The following is a 23,469-nucleotide window of genomic DNA, read 5'->3' as shown; positions in this document are numbered from 1 at the left end:
CCATGTGTAACTAACAACAATAATAACTGAAAGAATTTATCATAGTTTAACTCATTACCCCATGTGTAACTAACAACAATAATAACTGAAAGAATTTATCATAGTTTAACTCATTACCCCATGTGATGTAACTAACAACAAAAATAACTGATAGAATTGATCATAGTTTCACTCATTACACCATGTGATGTAACTAACAATAATAATAACTGAAAGAATTTATCATAGTTTAACTCATTACCCCATGTGATGTAACTAACAACAAAAATAACTGAAAGAATTTATCATAGTTTAACTCATTAGCCTATGTGATGTAACTAACAATAATAATAACTGACAGAATTTATCATAGTTTAACTCATTACCCTATGTGATGTAACTAACAACAAAAATAACTGAAATTTATCATAGTTTAACTCATTACCCCATGTGATGTAACTAACAATAATAATAACTGAAATTTATCATAGTTTAACTCATTACCCCATGTTATGTAACTAACAATAATAATAACTGAAAGAATTTATCATAGTTTAACTCATTACCCCATGTTATGTAACTAACAATAATAACTGAAAGAATTTATCATAGTTTAACTCATTACCCCATGTGATGTAACTAACAACAAAAATAACTGAAAGAATTTATCATAGTTTAACTCATTACCCTATGTGATGTAACTAATAATAATAATAATAACTGATAGAATTGATCATAGTTTCACTCATTACACCATGTGATGTAATTAACAATAATAATAACTGATAGAATTTATCATAGTTTAACTCATTACCCCATGTGATGTAACTAACAACAATAATAAATGGCAGAATCACATCTTAGTTTAACTCATTATTCTATGTGACACAACTAACAATAATGACAGAGAAAGAATTTACTCTGTGGTTAAGGGAATCTTTATATTATTTTAGTACAAAATAGAAGATTAACTATTCTTGGATTTTATAGTCTTAACCAAACTTCTCTCAAAGAACTTATTACATTAATTTCAGGCTTCATCTTGTGATTCAAAAGACTTTTATACAGAGGCTTCCTTCATCATTGGCAAATTAGAATAATGACAATGTCATATTTTCCTAAAGGATATTCTGATGTACCTGATGAACAAAACCTCTGTATACAAGACAATCTTTTGAATTACAAGCTGAGGCCTGAAATTAATGTTGTTAGTTCTTCAGAAAACTGTCCAAGGCATTGGCAAGTATGATAAGGTTTAATGGAATGAGCTTTACAAACACCTTTCTCCATGTCTTCAAGGCTATGATGAGAAGTAGTGGTACTCCTTTCTAAGACTGGCTGTGATTTCTTTAATAGGTTTTCCAGGCTCCCTGACAGGTGCCAAGCACTTGGAACATTGTACTGCTTATGGTATTTTTCCCACTGTGGCAACCTTATGGTAATATAATACAATTCATACTGATAAGTTTGAAATAAAATCTGAATTAACAATGTACTTCCAAAATATTTTAAATTCTTAACAAACAGATACAAATGTACAACAGCAAACACAATTTCTGTAAAGAAAATCTGAGCTTTATTAGAAGTGAACTTATGATGAAGGTCTTTATTACTTCGTGCCATAGTTTAAACAGTACTGAACCAATGGTTACACACTAGAATAACTGAAGACTTTTTAAAATACTGTATCTCAGTATAATAGGTTCTTGTAACATTACTCCAAAAAAATGTTTATAATCACATCTGTAACACAAGTATATCCTATGTGATTACATGTTACCAAAAACTGCTACTAATTTAATTTGACTACTCTATGCTACATATACATCACTGGTTTTAAAAATTCTTCACATTGTTATTACCTTTTAGCTAAGATGTAATTTTTTTTTCAAAATTATTGTTTGTCAAAATTGCTAGTTTGTGTTCTGAGAATTACTCAAGTAACACATTCCCTGTTTCAAAAGCATGCAAGATGTGGATTTAACTGTAAATTACTCAATTTTCTTGCAGGGAAGATAGCACGAGACATCAAGAGATGAAGAAAGGTCAGGAGCAGCTACATCCTAGAGCTTAGCTCTAAGTGGACAAAGATCTTGAATGTGGAGAGGATTTCTTGAGCACACCAGACTTTGCTTATGTACTTGAATCTAATACCATATATGCTTGTATAACAAAAATACAGATATAACTTTTATACTTTCTTTTCAACATAGTTTTTCTTTAGTTAAGTTACATATCTTTCATGGCTTTTGTAACTTTGGTAAGTGTGAGTTTTGTTTGCAGAAGCTTTTGGATTTGATTTTAACTTGCGAGTTTCTGTAAGAGTAACGTATATGGATTTAAACTTAAAAACAAAAATTATAAGTCTGTTGTATACAAAAGATCAGATTTATTATATGTCTAAGCACAAAGTCTTTATTGAGTCAATCTGAGTGGAATAATTCTTTCATCTTACAGTTTTCATATTTACGTTGCATAACCTCCATATTCTCCAAAATTAATATAAAACATTTTAAAAAGGTAAAACTTTGTTTTATCTGTAATTTTCTTTACCTTAACACAGACTGTAGCTAATCATGAATATACAGTGAAATGAAAAATTGAAAATAATGAATTTTACCACTTTTTCTTCTTTGAATGCATCATTTGTTGCCACATCTTCAATTAATGGTAGTCACAATTTTAACTATTAAACTTTTGATACTAAATTCATTTTAATTTTATGGTTTTATGCCTGACTCGTACCATGCAAGCAGTTTATTCTTACATGAAAGCCAATATATTACAGCGGGAACACATTAGCAGGTTCTTGTACACCAACATATTTCATGATATGAAACTGTACACTTGAATGCATAGCTATATAGGATTAGTTTTTCCCTCTATAAGTTTGTATTCAAACATAAATTCATGAAGCTTTCAAATATCATTTTAAAATACAAAAAATATATCAGTCACTAGAAAGGAATGTTCCAAAACTACTATTATCAAACTGGCTTTCTAACTAAGCTATAAATGGGGTAAAAAAGTTATGTTACTGCTATGAGCAACAACTCCAATTATGCACAAACATCAATCATTTCCTCTCAACTAATGTCTACTGCTACCAAATTCAAAAGGATGATTACAAGCATGTAATAGAAAGGAAAAGTTCTTTTTATTGGTTATGAACATGTGCATCAAATAAGAGTACATAGTTTTGAAACTTGCCTTGAAAACTATGGTTAGAAGCATGGGACTTCTCTTGTGGATTGGAAGATATATTGATGTATCCTCAAATTGAGAAGTTAGGATGTAGAAATTATATATTTGATCTTGTCATTATTTATAGACACTGTAGAAGCTATACTATTGAAGTTATACAAACTAAGGAAAGAATTCATAATGCATGCACATCACATGACAACAGAAATGATGAGCGGGAATCTTTTTAAATTAAGGAATTAAAATTTTAATAATATAAAAAATGCTGAATTATAAACTACACTCTGATGTCAAGTTCCTCAATACACTGATAACAAAGTAGTGTAGTATTTGTGGAATACAAATGTTAAGTATATACCCATTTAAAGGTTTTCAAGAAATACATTTTATCTATTTTTTTAATGTACATAAAGCATAGTATGGAGGAAGTGGCAACTCAAAAATGTTATAAGAAAAACATGGACAATAGTGAGCCACAATACCAAATAAAGAAGATCCAAGCTTGAAGCCCATCACAGAAGTTAGCCCAAAACATTACATTCATGACCTCAGAGGTGCAAGAATTCACAGCTACCAATTCTTGCACCAGACTGATATGGAATGCTGAGAAAATTCCAACAGTTAGATAAAACACACAACAAAATGAACTAATGTCACCAAAAAAAAAGCAGTTAATGGGACGGTGATGAAAAACAAGAGTGAAATACTCTAAGTGAAGAGTTACATGGTTTGTCTCCATATGTCCATGTTAATTGTCTTGGATGATTTTGCTAAAGATATTAGTTAAGGGACAAAAATAAGTTCTGTAAGGACCAATAACAAAGTGGATTTTGGTTACAGTCTGATGGAATAGTCCACTAGTTGCTGGAAGATCCCACTTGTACCAATTGAGTTAATAGAACTACTTTTTTGCTAAACTTCTTGAACAATCAGAAAAACAGTAAAAATTGTGTATATAATTCCATGTTCCCAACACCAAGCATTAACTTCTCTGCACTTATCAAGTTGCTCCAAGGACTTGATCCAATTGCAGATAAAGATGGCAGTAATCCAGAATCTACAAGAAGTTCACCGCACAAACTCCTTGTAAGTATGTTATTTCTGATCTAGTGTAACAATGTTTCACTTAAGGTTTAATAATGTATAAAAAGAGAAAAATGACGAATACTAACTGTACTAAAGAAATAATAGATTTTATAACGCTTATAGTAGAACTACTGAACGATATCTTAGAAGAATTGTTAATGCAGTTATACAGATTATGACTGAAAGAATTTCCTGTGTTAGCTTAGTTGATAACTAATGATGTGTCTATTTTTATTGAACATAATAGAAGGTCTTATTAATGAACATCTAGACTTTCAAAGCAAAGAATCCAATGACTTAGAGTTAGTTTTGTTTCAAGATAACCTTGAGAGTTTCAATATAAATGAACTGTTCATTAATATATAAATAAAGAAGTTATTTGATTTTTATTCAGTTGTCTCTGTGCAAATTCTTTATTCCAACTTAAATTTCCTCAAGCTGGTGGCTTGTGTGCTCTGCTTGCAAAAGCATGACCCAAAATCCAAATTTCTTTGTAACGAGTGTAAAGTATAACCCAAGGACTAAGCCCACAGGCTCCTCACACGCCCGTTACAGTGGTTTAATTAAATTATGAATGTAAGCCTAAAAATTAAAGGTCATTACATATGCACTTTGACCCTCCATGTGTATAGAGTTTACCTGTCACTGTGGTAAAGTGTGTGTTAGACAAACAAGGCATAAATTTCAGAGTAGAAGCTACCAAAAACAAGAAAGAGAAGAAAATAGATTTGAAGAGAAAGATAGTACTGGGAACAAGTGACCAATGGTATGAATAGGGGACATATGAGAGCCCCCAGAAATAGACAGACATTCCAGTCAAGAAGAGTAACCAAACAAGGAGAATTAGTGATAAAAAAGGCTCAAAGAGATCAGTAAGACCCAGAGTAGGAAAAGGAAAATGGCTAGGAAAGAGATGGAAGTTTGTGTACAAAAACTATCCTGAACCAGTGATAATACAAACAAGAATAAGTTGGGGAGGAAGATAGACATATCAAGGGAGAAGAGAAACAATTCAGACTCAGAGCATCCACTGCCTGAACTGTACAGTCTAGAACTGGAGACCAAAAGAGTGGAAGCTCAGTGATGATATGATTTGAAAAGGCAGTAATGACATGACTCCCAAAGTGGGAGTATATTCACTGAAAACACCAGAAGATGGAGAGATCACTTTGTGAGAATGGTACATTTAGGTGAGATAGTCAATCCACCATAAGGACCTTAGCTCCTGTGACACGATAGATCAACAATCACATATGGTGATCATAAACCCAAAAGGGAAAGTATAAAGCAAGAGAAACAGAGGTCCTGAAAGCAAGTGCCTACTTGTCAAAAGATGGAAGAAACAATAATGGAGGTGTCTGAATGGATTATGATAATACGACCAGACAGATGAATCAGAAAATAATGACAAGCTTGTTGAGAAGCCAATATCTCAAGGACACTGGTATAGAAAGACCAATCTCCTGGAGATCAAACTGTGGAAATGGATCAGGTGTCCAGAACTACCCAACCTGAACAGAAGGATTGGTTGATATGTTTAGTCTGTAGGTTTGACTGTTGTCAAGGGCAAAGCTACACAATGTGTCACCTATGCAACACCCATCACTGCTATGGCAACCTGATAAATTGAGTTACAACAACTCTAACTTACTGCTAAGCCACTGAAGACTTCAATGAGATGTAAGTCCAAGTGAAGTGGGATGAGAGGGATACCCAAGATGACAGGAGATAAGTAAGCCTCCATAACAGCAAGAGGTGCAAAATAAGAAAGGGAAAACACAAGAGATTAGTCATAATCCACAGAAGAGGACTTGAATGGGTATTTCTGAAAGGAATAAGGGGATCAAGAAAGAAAAAAAAGAATCCCCCAAAAAAGAGAAATTATCTCATGCAGGACAACAAGTAAACACGAGAGCCTCAGTATCAAAAGTTCCATGTCTCGAAGACATAAAGAACAAGGCTAAGCCTACCCCACATATAAATGAGAAAGACCTCTAAATGGATGAGATAATCAATAGGGTTCAAAACTGACTTGAAGTGCCTGATCAGCCAACCTAAATGACACAAATTCATTGGATGCAAAAAGTAGGAAACAATTATCTATAAGAGTAGTGGAACTGCGGATCTATGATTTTTTAACCTCTGAATAAAAGCCAACTGGACCTAATGGAACACATTCAGGCTTGTAGTCAACTCAAATGAAAAGGCAGAGAATTAAATGATTGATCATTGTGGATGAATCAATAGAAATGAAATGCAGGTAGAGAATTCAAGAAGTGGGAAAAGCATCTGAGACATTGATCCTGATTATCCACTGCAAACTGTGAAAATTTTCAATCTTCAACTAAGGAATGACTAAATGTGGTTCAAGTGCAACATATCTATGACAAGTAAAAAATCATCAACCTCCTGTCTTCATGGAAATGCAAAAAGATGGAAGGAAAATTCCAGTGTGATGTTAAGGAATCATTACATGGTGTTATAATCAGGTGAGATGGAAAGACAGGGAAACCACTGAGAAAGAACATGTGTAACCCAGCAGTCTGTGGTAAAGGGAATACACAGGTGTAGAAAGTTGGAAAGTCAAGCTCCCACCTAGGGGCAGCTTCAGAAACAAGTCACCTCCTTGATCTCCAACAGAAAGCCCTCAAAGAGAGAAAGAGGGGGGGGGGGTGTTGGATAAACATATGAGGACTAAGAAAAGGCCATGAATGACCTTATAAAACTATTGAAAATGAGAAACCTGGTCCAAAAAAAAAAAGCAAGAAACCAAAGGGAGCAGAGAAGATTGTTGATGAGTTATATCAGCTCAAGATTCCAATGAATAAGAAACACCCACAAAAAAAACTTCATCATAAAAAAGGGTGCAACACCATGACCTCCAAAAGAATTTTGTGATAGACAAAAGTTAGAAAGTAAGACAGCCCAATAAAGTAAATTTCAGTATCAGATATACTTGGCTGTTCATTTTAAGTTTAATATGAGAGTATTGTTTAGTTTATATAGTGTGAACATTAAAGTAAATTATTTTTAGAAGTGATAGTTATGGCAAGTTTGCTTACATAACTGTTTACAAATCAGTGGTTGTGTAGTTCAATTGTTGTCATGTTACTCGAACCTTCTGAATTTTTCTTGTTGCTTTAAGTGAGTATAGTTAAATCATAATGTCTTCTAGTTTATAGAAAGTTTTAGGCATCTGTTGGGCAATACATATATGTATGTATGTAGGCAACAAAGTTAGTGCAAGAATTAAGTTAGTGAAAGTGAAGTTAGACTGAGTGCGAGTTTAGCCATAACAGGCATTTTCTAAAGTGAGTTTCACAGCCTGTATTGTAATAACAGAGATAGAGGAGAATAATTTGTCTTGTCAATTGATTTCTAAAGTAACTGAACAAGTCTGTGTGGACTTTTGAGGTAAAAGAGAATTACTTAAAGCTCTTGATACAACTGTGGTAACCCACGGGGTAACGTAAGTGAATTTATCACCAATTGTATTGTGATAACAGAGTAGGGAATAATAATTCATCTTGTCAATTGTGTTCTAAAGTAACTGAACCAATCCGTGTATACTGTTTACAAAAAGAGATGAATATTTAAAGCTCTGGATACAACTGTGGGGATTAACTGTGTAATGAACATTTGTACATACATTTGACTTATCTTAAAACAAGTGGATTGTGTGCTGTCCGTTTATTGTTGAAATTTATTGCTAACAAGTTACAGACACCTACTGTAAAGAATAACGACCCTATAAAAACCTGACATTCTGAAACAAAGAAATTACATTAACTGGATAACAACAAAAGAAAACAACCAAGGGCAAGGTGTAAAACAGATATGTGAATGTTTCCTCGGTAAAGTTGACAGGGTCATAATGTAGTTTCTAAAATAAAATGAAGTGTGAACAGATAACAAAGAAGTTGAGTAATTAAGAAATGAAGACAAGCACATGGATACAGAGAGAGAAAAAGAGGCTCAAGTGATTGAGATGCAACAAGTAGCTCAAGATACAGTAAAAAATAACTGGAAAGAGAGAAATCAAAAGTACCATGCCTGTGTAATCCAAGAAGCAAAAAACAAATGTGGGATAACCTGATCCTTATCAATAAGAGGGAACCAAAAGCAAGTGTGAAAGATAGCTGGGCAACTTAACTGATTACCTATGAGCAGAGATTAACCCAAATGGTTTCTCATAAACTAACGAATTAACTGAAATTATGATTAACAGATTAATCTCACAAAATTACACAACCAATATAAAATCAATGTTTCTGATTACTCTTATAATCAATTTAATGAAATTACAATTAAATCAATTGCCACAAAAACAATCAATTAATCTAAATAAGAGTTTTTAAATATTCCAACTATCCAAGTATCAAAATATTGCCAATAAGTTTGTTTATTGTTAAGCATAAAGCTACATAATAGTGGGGTGCCTCATGATTTTATGGTATTGGGTTGATTCAATTACCACTAAACTTCCTCACTTTGTCTTTATTATTACAAAGATATTAAGTTTTTTCCATTACCATTGATGACTAAAGAGAAGGCAACTGGATAGCAGAACTCATTGCCAACTCTTGAACTTCTTAGTTTTAAATAAAATGCAAATTTACTTCTTTTTTTTTTTCATTCTGTTTTATGTTTATAAGTTATAGCTGCATAACTGTATTCTTGAATGTTATATAAGCAGGCACAGGTCTAGGGGAGGGATCCAGAGGTCTGGACCCCCCCATCCATTTTTTCCCCCAAATTGATAGAACAAAACAGTCAAATGTCTTTACATTACTGTATAGTATCAAAAACAAACAATAGGTGACAGTTTTAATTTGAATGAACTGTTAATTACCATAACAGCTTTTCTGAGATTTTCTGAAATCAACAAAGCTCTAGTCTTCAGTAACCAAGTTAAGGCCTCAGCCAATAATTAATTATTTCTAAGCAAATACAACATAATAAACATCAATTATGCATTGCCATGGTAAATCTTCATGCCTTGGCTTTTTCTAAACATGCTAACAATGTGTCTAGACTTTAAAAAGGTTTGTGTTTATTAAAGCTAGTTTTGGACACCTCCAACTCTTATAGACTTGTTACAGAATATATGTTTCATCATTTAGAAGTTATAATTATCACAATAAAGATGTTCTTTGTATTTTTATATTTGAACACCTTTTAGAAGGCTGGAAAAGCATGATTATAATTAATTACACTTGTCACAAGACATTATGATAGGACTGTTATAATTTTTAACACAAGATTCTTAATCTTGTCCCTTGTTCAAGAATTGGAAGAGTATAATAATAGTATTTCAAGCACAACATGTTTGTTTTTGTATTGTTGATATCTAAAATAAGTGAAAATGCACATTATACAACTGTATAGGCAATAATGTTTTAATAAAAGTCTGGAAACAGGCATCCTTTCTATCAAATCTATAGTTTTTTAAATATCATTACATATTACAATATTAATGTTAACATTTTCCTAAAGTGAAAAACGGATTTCCGATAGATACTTACCTCCTCTCACAAATAGCTTTTTTGACTTGTACTGTCCTCTATTGGTGCAAATTTTTGTTCACCGCTAGTCTCGATACTCCCACTTATTTCTGCATACTAACATGCAAAATATTATGCACCAACCCTTCACCAATAGCTCTCTCTCTCTCTAATCATGCAGCTGTTAACCACTTCAAGACTGATTAGATCACACCAAACCACACTTGAAGTGGGAAGAACAGGTGGGAAATGTGAGGGAGGTAAGTATCTATTGGAAATACATTTTCCGTTTAGGAAAATGTTAACTTCCAATATGATATCTTACTTCCTCTCACAAAAAGCTAGAATCCCATAATGAATTGATGGAAGGCCAGTGAGAAGATGATCCCCATTTAGAAGGCACCCAAAGGAAAGCCATGGGGTGTAAGAAGGAATTAAAAACAACACACCCATAGGAGACTGCACCACTTCTGAGCTAGGTATACTCTTATGCCCTTTAGTAATGTGTTGCCAAAAAGGGCAAAAACATGGAAGGACCCAAAGAAAAAAATAAAGATGTTTGGTGGGACTGTGATTCAAACCCGCGACCCGCAGATTGCAAGTCGAGCGCCCTAACCACCTGAACAACTATCTGTTGAATAATAACTATAGCATAACTGACTATCAGATTGCCTCCAACTGCCATTACAGTAATGGATGACTACTGCTAAGGAGTGTCAGAAATCTGAAAAATGTTAGGTATGTGGAAATATGAATTCATAATTGAGATGATCTGAGAAACCATCTAATGGTTTGTTTGTTCTTTGTAAAAATGGCTTGGTATATCTAAGATACAAAGACCTAGGTCACTGTTGTAATGATGAAATGAAAGAGGATATAGCAATACCTGTATGCTGTGTTAAAACAACAGAAACAGTACTATCAAAGAAATCTTATCACAGACATTGGAACATGTGTCCTAAAATTACAAATTAATTTAATAGGTAAAAATCAAGTTTAAGATAATTTGAATCAAAGTTCAAACTAAATGTTTAAAATTTTGTATTTTTCTTTCTCATAATCAAGAAAATAAAGAGTAGAAAGACTACTATAAAAATGACAATGAAAGTTTAAAAGTAAAAGCCCCAAAATTTTGTTAATTATTAAGAAAAAATACATTGAAATAAAGCAATGCCAAGAATGAGCCTTTGTTGTAATGCCAATGCCCATGATGATTACATTGCAGGCAGGCACAGTACACGTTAATATATACAGAGGTGGGAGTTTCATTAAAGGCTTGTGGCATGAAAAAAAAATCTTCTTGGCAGAAGTGCAAGGTAATAACTCTTTGTTCTGCAAAAGGCAAGTACTGTTTATGAACATAGTAGTCCAACAGTAGTGACCAACTGGTTTTATGTGCAACAGTGAGCAAATACTTTAGCACATTCAGTTCCACATAACTCTTTAAACCCGTAATTTTTTGCAGATTCTGCCTGAATTATTCATCATCATACCTTATAAAATTTCCGGTCTATTTATAAAAGGTGGATAATAACATGATTTGGATTAATTTTAGCCAAAAAGACATAAATGTTATCATATGCTGTCCAATAGGTAAATCACATCCACTCAGGTTTATAAAGAGTTAATGTATACAGTATTAAGGCAATTGTTTAATTAGTTATCCATATCTTTATGAACTTATAACATGGTATATAAGTTTGAAACAATTTTTAGTAAAGAGATAAGCCATAATATTATGTATGTTTATTCCTCACGAAACTCAATTATCTTAACTCTAAAATGCCTGGATGCATCAATTCAATACACTCATTCAATGGTTTATTTTTTTGCATTGCACGAAAAATTACTGGATGAAATAACTTGAAACTTCAGAACTTCCTACAGATTATGTAAGTGATGAAAATATTTAATTTTTTAGTGAGGTATTTGTATGAATTCAAATCTTTGAAAATTTCAAAAGATTTCATTATAATACATGAAAAAAATGTTTAACTTTGTTGTAGATTTCAATTACTGATTTTTATGTCATTCAACCTTCTTATAAAACTTTAAATTTGATATTTGTTTTATTTGAAAAAAAGCACACAGTTTCACTGTGTTTATGATCACTAGTATACAATAAATTTTTTTTTTTTCTACTATACCTAAACCATGAGCAATCTGACTTTTCAATTATTAACCAGAAGTTTTCATTTAATAAACACAAGTTTAAACCTATTATACATTCATTTATAAACATGATGTGTATCATTTATACTTCTTTTTTGGGGATTTCATTATCTCATTCAAATACTTACTTATACCAATAAAACCTAATGTAAACATAGCCTTGATAAGATGGAGCACAAAATGATCTAACTAAGCCTATGTCACCTTGTTCAGGAAAATACTTATTTTTCTATCATACTGTAAACATCATAATTCAAATGAAATATAAAATGATAAAACAATCTTTATTGCAAGCTTTAAATAAGTCAGTATTGTAACTGTGGCAGTTGTTGTTCATAAACATATTTTCTTCCAGCAACATATCACCAAATTAACTTTTTATCACTTTGTTCCAATCTGTGTGTGAATCTGTTGAATTGGAAGTTACCTCAGCCTACACAGTTGAAAAGAGCTTTCATTACAAGTTTAGATCACTTGCCTATGGCTTCTCAAAGCTGAGATATAGGCAATTACCTTAACAATCAAAACTAAGAAACAGTGACTGACTAGAATAAAAAAAAAAAGTACACTTATGTTGGAGTTATAAGGTTCAAACTGATACTATTTTAGTTAAAATGTATTTAGACTTTTCTCCTAGAGGGCTACGAGTGCTGTGTAATGCTCAGGAAAATTCAAGAAATTCACAAACACTAATGTTTTCATTGTAAGCCTGCTGAAATCAACCAAAACTAAAGTTTGAAATATCTTATTTCTTTTTATTGTAAAATTAAGTAAATACAACTTTTTTTATTGAATAAATTTCAAGTCTGAAGTTCTTGTTTTTTAATGTGTGTAAGAATGACTACAAGTTCATTTTCTGTATTTTTCTTAATTCAATTGTGCAATTTTTCCTTCAGAATGGGATGTACCCATCCAGGCATGATATAAATTCATATGCACTGTGTTTTAACTTTCTCTTATCATATTATTATACTTGAGATTAATTTTTCAGCAAGGTTACATGCAGTAATCATTCAAATTATCTGCTTATCAACAAATAAAACAGTAACTTACTGTTTACAGCTGAATTTCTTTTGTAGCTTCTCAGATATTATTGTGGGGTCATCTGTAAGTGAAGTGTCTGTAACAGTAGAGATGCAGCTTCTGCATTTTGGCTTTGATGATAACACAGATTCCTGACTTGCTGATTGTAGATACAAAGGTGTATATGATATACACATTTCATGAGATTGTTCAGTGGAAAGTCTGTTTGGAAGTTGCTTTTGTCGATGTATTATTGATCTAGACTTGAATCCACATACTTGACATGTTTCAGAAACAGCTTCTTTATCAGTCTTGAAAGTAGCAAGAATTTTTTGATGATTTTTATTCAGATCAGTATTTATTGACTCGGGAGATCTTTGATGTGTATTCATACTTACTGTTGAAGGATGCATCCATGTTTCAAAACTTGGAACATGTATTTCATTTGACAATTCTTTGTGATTATCCTGATGTCCCACATTTGCATTAGCACATTCACTGAAAGTAGCATAAGACTTGCTCTCTTTGGTAACAGCATGGTTTGCAGAGGAAGATATGTCTTTTAATATTTCTTGCACAGAGTGTTGATTACTTTCAATAGGGATGATTCTGCACTGGGAAAAGCACTGGTCATGTTTACTAACACATTGAACAGAAGGAAGTTTAAAATGCTGTTTAGTGTTAGCAAACTTTGTTGAGAATGCAGAAACATGTTTATCTGTTGAGTTACTGTCCTTATCAGGATCAAAGGTGTGGGAATTTGAGAGTAAAGAAGCATCTTTAATTTTATGTTGATCAGCTGGGGTTCCCACAGGATAGAAAACACCCGAGTTTTTTTCTACAGAAGGCAATTGTGAACTGTATTTTAAAGGTGACTTTATTCTGGTTCCTACCTCTGTAGCACAGTATGACCCTTCTGACATAGTTGTATCAGTCTTTATTACTTGAAATAGTTTAGATGTTTGTGCTTCAGAAACATTAGGTTTCATCAAATCAGGAAGATGACTACTAATGAGAGTTTCACAAGCAAATGATGACTTTTCAGCATCTCTCTCAAAGCCTTGAGAATCCTTTTTCTTTAGATCTGAATGTAAGTACTTAGAATTCTCCAAAATTAATAAGGCACTGCTGTTAATTGGTGCTAAATGAATTTCTTGATAGCCTGTTTTTATATCTTGTGCTTTACTGTCATTGAATTTGAATAACTGTTCTCTACCAATGTTTTCTAAGCAATGTGAATTAGTAAAATGCTCTTCTTGACTAAAATTTTTGTTATATGGAAATGACCGAAATGCTCTCCTATTTTCAACATTTTGTTTATCAATGTTTACAACTTCTTTTAGCTGGTTTTCTTGATCAGTCATACTTTTATTTACCAGTCTTTTGCTAATATGATTTACAGGTAAATTCTTTTGTTGATTCTCACCTTTTTCAATCATAACCCATAAATTACTTTTATCAATACCTGGACTTTGATTAAAATCCTGAACAGCAGGTTTTACATAATGTGAAAAAATACTGTGTACAGAAACAGAGTTTTCATTTGTCTTGTTTCTGACAAAAGTATTTTGAGTGTTCTCCCACTGAGACTCATTACAGGTTTGTACATTGTAATCAGATATATCCTTGACTTGAACTTCTGAAAGGTTTATCTTTCCAGCTGGGTCTGTGTGAATTTGAAAATCTTTACTTTCCTCATTCTGCTGAATATCTTGGGTTTCTTTATTATTGCATCCAACAACAGAACTCAAATTAGTCTGACTACTATGACATAAAGTTCCCATAGCACAATTGTCATGGCAAACTGATACCCTATTGGAAAAATATGATTTGTCATTACAGTTAGTGTCATTACCTCTAATAAATTTACCATCACACAGTTGATAATTGGTTTCTTCAACCACTGATGTTTCCTTTGTTTCCCCCCCAAACAGGTCTTTGATGCAACTTAATGGTGCAGTGTTATGTGTTACAGAAACCTGAGGACTGTTTATTGATGGATTTGTATAAATCCATGTTACAAGAGGTTGGCTACTTACTTTTCTGCTGGATATAACCCCTACACTCACATTCAATGAGCACAAAGAATTTGTGATTTTCAAAATTTCTAAGTCATTATATATTGAACAGTCAGGTGTAGAACAATCATCACTATGTTCATTGTCAGCAACACAGTTTTGATTTTTTAATACATTAACATTATCCTCAGTTCTTGAAACTAGTGTTCTCCCTAACAAATTGTTTGTTTCTTGAGCCGTTAACCTCTTTGCTCTAGATGACTGTAATATATGGTGAACTTTATCAATCAACTGCTTCCTCTCTGTTTGTTTATGAGAAGTGTCACAAGGACTAGAGAAACACTGTTTATCATACAAGCTTTCTAAAATGCATTCTGAACTCACAGATTCTCCACTCACACTGAAGGTATCTTCTAAACTATTGTCCTCATTTATTAGAGTTTGAATACCCTTTTCTCTTTTATTTATTACTAATACTTTGTCAGTAAGAATAGAGGAATATCCTTCTGGCTCAGCCCTACAACAAGTAGGAGATACAGGGTACCCAATATCTGCCCCACTGTCCCATTCTAAGCGCCTACTTGATGTTGCACTACACATAGAAAGAGGAGACAAAACTCTCTCCTCTCCAGTACCAAGAAGCCCTCTCTCTTCTAGGTCAGTATTACTTTGATGACCATCTTCAAGTTTCTTCTTACTAGTCTTTTGTCCTAAATTTACTGTAGGAAAAATTGTGTCATTTGAATATGGCAAATCACAGTTGGGAAAATAAGGTGCATCTATTTTCAATAATTTTATTTCGTTTGCTTTTATGGGTAAATCCGTCAGTTTGGACTTGGAATAATTAGTTTTTATTTCACTATCGCTTTTGTTAACACTCATTTGATTAGAAAGGAAGAAATCTCTGTTCTGATGTTGATTCATCTCCTGGGCAGCTACAATTTTATCAGAGTTTGTCTGTTCTTGTAGTGGGTTGTTTTCATTCCAATTATCATTAGAAGAATCTTTCAGTTGGCAAGACTCTTCAGAATCTTGTGTATATATAATCTTTTCTCCAAGAAGAGCTTCCACTCTCTGAGACAATGTATCCTGATCCTCTCCAGAACTTTCACTCTGTAGCCATGATTGTTTACTTTCTTCGCTTTCAGAACCTTCTTTGCAATAATCATTGTTTTCATTACAACAACCTCCTGAAGAAATATCAAAAGACTGACCTATTATGGGAGGCCATGGATGGTGAAAACTCATGCTATCCTTCTTTACCTGCTGACAAAGACTTTGTTCATTTGCTTTTACGGTGCTAACTGGTAATGTTACACACTCGGGTTTCTCTGAATTGGTAGAAGAAACTAATTGATGACTTTCACCATTTAGTTCACTACTGCAATGTAAAGATGTCACCACAGACAAAGAAATGTCTTTATTCTCACTTCCCATTGGCTCTTTTCTTATGCTACCTTTGAAGACATCCTCTCTTGATTTATCAAAATCATCACTTGCTAACTGGTAATTTGGTACTGCTGTGAATGACTCATCTTCAACCTGATAAAGTAATGAGTGTCCAGAAATGTCATGACCATTTTGACTAGTGCTGTGTGAAGTAAAATTTGAATCACAGATTAATTTGGAGTTCCTCAGTGATATGTTATGTTCTTGATCAAAGCACGTAGAGACTTGAGCACAGAGTTTACGACTAGATGGCCTATAACATGGTTCTTCTGTAGGAATTGCATTGAAGTACCAAAAGGGAATCCCACTTCCTGGATCCTCATTGGAACAAATACTGTTGTTCTCAGCCAGTGGGTACTGGGAAGGTGACAATCTCGTACAATCACTAAGATCACAAGAAAATGTTATGTTGGGTCTGTCAAAAGAATTACTGTTTTCCATATTTCTTAATGGCAGGAAAATTATGTTTCCAAAGGCCCACAAATTCTTTTATGCTCCATCTCTTCATAGATCTGTAATTCTGCTTCTGTTTTATCCAGCCTTGGAAGCCAACATTTTTTTTTTATTCTTCTGAATGCTGAAAACATTAAAATAAGATGAGAAAGTGAAACAGCATCTTATATGAGATACTGTGTACAGATGTGTTATCTATACCAACACAAAAAAAAAGCCTCTGGAAAATATACATTATCTACATTTCATAGTATGGCTTTCCTTTAAAAATACCAGACATTTAAAAAAAGAAGCAGACCAATATTAATGTAAATTAATAGATATACACTACATATACAAAGCTGTTTACACAATCTGTTAGTCTTATAAGCATGTCCATGTCCAAACAATTTCACGTAAATAATCCAATATGACAAGGAACATCAATGTTCTGATATTTCAATTAAATTATTCTTTTCTGTGAATACCATATGAAAAGTGTCGCCCAACTAGTGGTTGTCCCCATGATTTTGGGATAAGGATCAAAGACAAGCCTTATTTGTAAGAAGGTAAGAATATGGTGATTGGAATTGACATAAGTACCTTACTAGCAAAAATAAATTAATCCTTTAGTACATTTGGTACAACACTCTTCTAGTGTATAAAGCCCCAGGTTTAGGTCTTTCTCAAGGAAGATCAAAAATAATAATTGGATTATTACAATAGCTTACCTTTTTTCATACAGGATAGGTCATTGTGACCAACCTAATAATCACAAAGAAACCATCAGTTTCCATACTATAACTTAAAATATGTTGCACCTTCAAAAATTTGGCAAGCTTGCACTAAACATTATAAGTTTTTATAACAAAAAATCTGATTTCTTAATTACATATTTCTACTAAAGAATTCTCTGTCATTATATGGAGTCAGTGTTGACTGCTCCAAGTGTAAAGTGATTTTCATTTTAATATCCAATACTTTTCTTCATCTTGAAATTTTCAAATTTCACTTGCATAATATCTAAAACCTCCTGTATACGTATCAAACGTTTTTTGGATAAAACTTTATATTCTGTTATTTTCTCTACCCTAACTCTGTATACTCTGTGGATCTGACCAACCTTGAATCACCATTAAAAAATACAAAATAAATCTAAATTACTCTTTTTTTCTTCTTTCTAGAATGATTGTAGATTATAATATAACAGAAAACTACAGATGTTTCTCCTAAATAACTTAAAGCTCATAAAAGTCTACATCTGTTTATACTTAATTTTATTATCTTATTGCCCTTTGAACCATGTCTAACTAATAATCCCACCACACAAGTTGTAAATCACAGTGAATGTGTAGCTCATGCTACCATATTGAATAACAAGCTGTTGGTTTCCAATGAAATTTAAGCTTACCTTTTTTATACTAAAGGTAGAAGTGCACTAAATATTTTTTCTACTTAAATAAAGTGCCTAAGTCGTAAATCAGTGAATGTGTAGCGCACGTTACTGTATTGAACGATGTAATACACAAGCATACCTCATGAATAATTCTTATTATATTACCTAATATAACCTAATACATTTCTTATTCTTACATTTTGCCTACTTTTATAACAATAAATAAAGAATATACATGAAAAACAAAAATTGCAGTATTTACCTTTGACCTCATTTTTTGCTGTTAGTTGCTGATAAAGTTTAAGTATACCTTTTTTTATATTAATGGTACTAGTGCACTATGGAGAGAAGGAAAGGGGTCCATGGGAAAAATGTAGGTCTATGAATAGACAAACCAAACAGTCCATCAGATCATAGGAGCTAATTCGGGTCTGAATGGTCCAACAGGTGAGAGACAGAAGGAAGATAGATAAGAAAGAAGTATAGGCAATCAATCTCCTGAGCAGTTAAAGACTGAGAAGGAAAGATCAGACCATGGAGAGGGATATAAAAGTACAGTAGAAGAGGGTGCAAGAAGCAACCATGGGGTAGATATCTGAACAGTGATAACAGCAGGTGAGAAGAAGGAAGAAACAAGTCAGGAGAAAAAAGACAGCACAAAAGGCAGGAAGTCAAGGGCTTGAATAGGGCCTGCACCAGAACATGTAAACCACATTAAGGTCTCAGTCTGTCAGGAGAGCAGAGTGAAGAGGATGGAGAAGAAAGAAAGAGCATAACAGAGTGGAGAGGATAGGGGAATAAACACCTCATGGTACCAGGAAAGGAAAAAGGACAAAGCCTTCTGACAATTAGTAGAGATGCAGGCCAACAATCCAATGCTGAACTGCCAAGGAAAAAGGATGGAAGGTGGTCACAGAATAACTGCTAGGAGGAAAAAGGTGGCAGAAAAATTGATGAAAAAAAGACTTGTCACAGTCGCTGATTGAAAAAGGCAGCAGAAGAATGACAAAAGGACTGATGCAAAGACAGTGACAGATTGGGCACATTCTATGTACCAAGAAGAGGAGGGAAGATAAACCTTGATGAAGGTATGCATAAAGGAAGGGGGTCCAAATGCAAGTGGACAAAGGCTGAGCTAGGCAAAGAAGCACCAAATTTATGATTCATGAAGGAAAGTAGTATGTGAAGATGAGAGCCAGAAGAAGAAGACAAATGGGGAAATGGGCATATAGAAAATGGGGTGATCAGGCCAGACTGAGAAAATAAACAGACAGAGCGAAAGGCTTGGACCATAAGGGAAGAAGCCTCGAGTTGTGAAGGGTGGTAAATTTATCTAAGAAGGACATGACCAACCAAGATCAAACTCCATGAAAGATCTGGGGTGTAGAGACCACTCCATCAATAGAATGAGCTAGCCAAGAGAGGTGGTCCATCATCAAGATATAAGCTCATGGCAAATGATAGGCAAAAAGATCAACCTGATGTCATTGAGCCTGGAACAAGATCCTCTTGGTTGGTGTGCAAGAAATCACTATGAAAGAGACTGATTGGAACATGGCCAAGTGGTCCACCAGTATGGGCAGGAATGGGAACATGCCCAAAGATTAGAGAGATGGTCAAGACCATGGATATGGAGAGAAAACAGGACCAGCAATGAAATGTTCAAAGTTCTGCCCTCAACAGAGAAGAAAGCATCAAAGAAGGGAGAGATCCTGTATGAGAGGCAGTTAGAGTGCAGGACGTAGTCTGAGCATGGTCCATTCAAAAAACAATACCCTGAGGAGATGAACACAAAAAGGAAAATGGATCCCAAGAAAAAAAAACCCACGGGTCCAGAAGATCCATAGTTGGAGACACAATAGTACTTTTTCCAAAGGGATAAGGAGTTCTAGGAAAGCCAGAGTTCCCAAAAGCAAAATGTAGGAAGAGAATGAGAAGTGGAAAACCTGGTGGCCAGATATGTCATAGTTTGCAGGTGAAAAAGATGGGCTGAATTCAGTTGAGATCAGAGAAAAAGAAACATCCAAAAGTACCAAACATTGAGTGGGTATGAGAAAGGACAAAGATCCCTGGATAAACCTCTCCCTCCCCCCAACTCAGTAGCCAAAGGAAGGAAGGGAACAGGGAGAAGATGAAACACTCGAGAATTGGCTGTGAAAAAAAAAAGTCATTAGAAAAAGAAAACAACACAAGCCTAATAATGAGAGAAATGACAAGATATACAAAAAAAATAGTGGGTGATAAGGTGAGAAACAAAGTAATAAAAAACAAGCACAGGAAGAAACCCGAGAAGGAAATCTAGAAAGAGATTGTAAAGTTAATGTCATCTTACAAATGGTAAAGTACTATCCAAAGTAAATCAGGTGAAGGAGGTAGACTAATAGATTATTCCTGACTGGTGAGAATGAAGTTTGGCAGACAGTACAGGAGTAGGAAGCCCATTAAGCACATGTTGATTCCCGATACATTGCATAATGGCTGCAAAAAATCCTGACAGTCAACAAGTCTCCAAAAGCCACAGACAGAATAAGGCCCAAGTTTGAACAATGTCACACACTCAAGACCATCCTTTGAGAATTCACAATAAAAATTAAAGCATTTTGAAACAAAAGCTAAATAAAATGAAAATCAAAGTTAAGTGGATGGTGCAAATCTTAGGAAACTGAACACACAAAAACATTTCTAAACATGCCTGGTCAATACAGTTCCAAGGAAAAGAATGAAGATTCATGAGTGCAAATGTATAGAGGGAGTTAGTAGGCATGGAGGCATGTCACTTTCCTATTGGTAGAGGGCTTTGCCGCATGATTACATCATCATGCAATAGTGCAATTCACATTAGATTACATGAGATTAGGTGGAAGTTGCCTCAAGGCTATTAGCATGTAAATCTCTAAGGCAGACATGCAGGGAAGATAGCTTGATTGTGTGCAGTGTGTCATATCATCTTGGAACTTTGCCTTTTTAATGGTTATAAATAATATATCAGAAAATGTCAAAGAGAATTATTGGCAATTTGTGAAAGAAAGGATGTAACTGGTGGTGTAATAAGTGGGTCTGATTTTCCATTTGATGACTCCACAAACAAATGAGACTGAAGGCTATAAAAATTAAACTTTGTCTTAGTAATATCTATATTATAATGAATAATTTGCATTAAATTCTGTACTTCAGAAAGGGGCAGTAAATAAATTAGATAAGTGAGAAGACCTAAAGAACAAATGTCACAATTCTCCTTTTAGGGGAGATTAAGGATTTTTAAAAATATTTCCTTATAAAATTATGAACTTAAAACTTATATAATATTAAAATTTGAGAATAAAGTAATTTGATTAAATTTTCAATGTAACTAAAATTGTGGTGACATTCACACTCTGACCTATCCATAGCGAGAGGATTAAGCCAGAGAGCATCTGTTGAAACCTCAAGTATTCTAGTTTAGCCTCATCATTAGAATATGTCACAGCTAGATGGATCACAGTGCCAACCAAAGTAGGGATTGAAAGTCATTTAAAAATTTATCCAACTAGTATCACTTTACTTATTTGTGTACTTGTGGATACTTCTTAGAGCAATTCTATGAATAACCAAGGATCCCTACTTTCCATTAAAATTGTAATTTTTTTCCCCTATTTATTTGTTCAGTTTTTACATGTCCATGGAATGGACACAACATCTGTAAACTGACAGTATAGCCATATCCCTGAAAGCTATAACTTTTACAATAATTAAAACCACAATCACATATTTATAAAATTTAATACCTACTTTGGCCTGCACATAAGTGTAATACTCCTGTTTGTTTATTTTCTATGTTATACCTGTATACAGTATATATACTTTACCTTTAGAAACTGTCTCATGCATATCCATTAATATATAGGTAGGTAGGTAGGTAAGTAGTAGATGAAAAATCTGGTGTTTTAGAAATTTTTTGAATTGTGATACTGTAAAAATAAGCGACTTTTTAACGTATTATTAGTATATATGTGCATAATACATCATAACCAATACTTTGAATGGTCAGTTTTTTGCTTAGGAATTTGATAAGGTGGTTTTTCAGCACATGAATTATTTTTAATCCTTGTCGATCCCTACTATTAAGTATTACTGTACTTAAAATAAAGCTAAAATTTTCCTTACCTAAAATTTTTTTACAAATATATACTTACATCTCCCAAGAACAAATACCAAGTGACTTGATGCTGACTACCAACAGTTTATGCACATAGGCCAAGCCTATGAACATACTTCTTCCTACACATAATAGCATGACCTGAACTAATATATGGTATTATCAGCATTAGACAATAATCCCTCCACCAATAGCTGTGCAACATATTCTATTTATAATATACTCCCCTTGAGCATTCTGTGTAAACCAAAAGCTAATTATAGTTGTGACAAAGAGACATACCAGAAAACAGAGAGGTGAATATCTATCTGGAATACATTTTCAGGTAAGAAAACTATTAACCTCAGACTATACTACTTGCCTCTCTATAGAACAAACAGCTTGAAACCCACAAAAAGGTGGGAGTGGAGGGGCTAGTGTGAAGAAGGAAATTACAAAGACAGATCCTTTCTGAGATTATAGTGACAAAAAAAAAGAGAACACTTATGGATTGTTTCTCCAACTTCTTTTTTTTTTGGGGGGGGGGGGAGCCTAGTGTGAGCATAACTGAGTAAGAGACAACATGTATCTAAAGCAGTGCATACTCTTTGTCTAATACATGTAATTCCTCCAACAGAACTTTCTGCTTTTTGCTAAAATGTTGCAAAGGTGTTCACGCTGTTCAACTGCCTTTTATATTCCAGGGGGTTAGAAGATCACATAAATTAACTCTGGCTTTAGCAGTATGTCAACTTGCTCAGTAAGGAAGAAACAAACAAATATGCATATTCCTGGATGAATCATTTCCAACTTGTAATTTAAGGAGAACTCAAGACCCATCCAGCTGGTCACAACCACTGGGAATTGTCCAGTTCTTGGTACTGGGGTAGCTTGAACTACTTTTTCAAGTAAACAACCTAGCCTTACTTCTGATTAGGGTATGTGTGTGTGTGTGTGTGTGTGTGTGTGTGTGTGTGTGTGTGTGTGTGTGTGTGTGTGTAGTAGTAGTAGTAGTAGTAGTAGTAGTAGTAGTAGTAGTAGTACGTAGTACGTACGTACGTACGTACGTAGTACGTAACGTACGTAACGTAC

General features: G+C 33.7%; 1 protein-coding gene across 4 annotated transcripts in view; it reads right to left on the bottom strand.

Annotated features, from left to right (window-relative positions):
- The window catches only part of LOC106463318, a 136,528-nt gene that overhangs the window by 88,391 nt on the left and 24,668 nt on the right, over window positions 1–23,469 (bottom strand). For all 4 annotated transcript variants that reach the window (XR_002611465.1, XR_002611466.1, XR_002611464.1 and 1 more), the window contains 2 exons: window positions 12,999–17,012; window positions 1,260–1,411 (listed from right to left, as the gene is read on the bottom strand). Coding sequence is in view for 1 of the 4 variants with exons in the window: in XM_022390796.1 (XP_022246504.1) it covers window positions 1,260–1,411; window positions 12,999–16,876 (4,030 nt within the window). In the remaining 3 variants the exon portion in view is untranslated. The remainder of the gene's footprint in view (window positions 1–1,259; window positions 1,412–12,998; window positions 17,013–23,469) is intronic.

This window comes from Limulus polyphemus, unplaced genomic scaffold (assembly GCF_000517525.1).
Source record: "Limulus polyphemus unplaced genomic scaffold, Limulus_polyphemus-2.1.2 Scaffold1377, whole genome shotgun sequence".
Classification (NCBI taxonomy): Eukaryota; Metazoa; Arthropoda; class Merostomata; order Xiphosura; family Limulidae; genus Limulus; species Limulus polyphemus.
The sequence above is the reverse complement of the archived record's forward strand: the minus strand, read 5'-3'. Positions and strand labels throughout refer to the sequence as shown.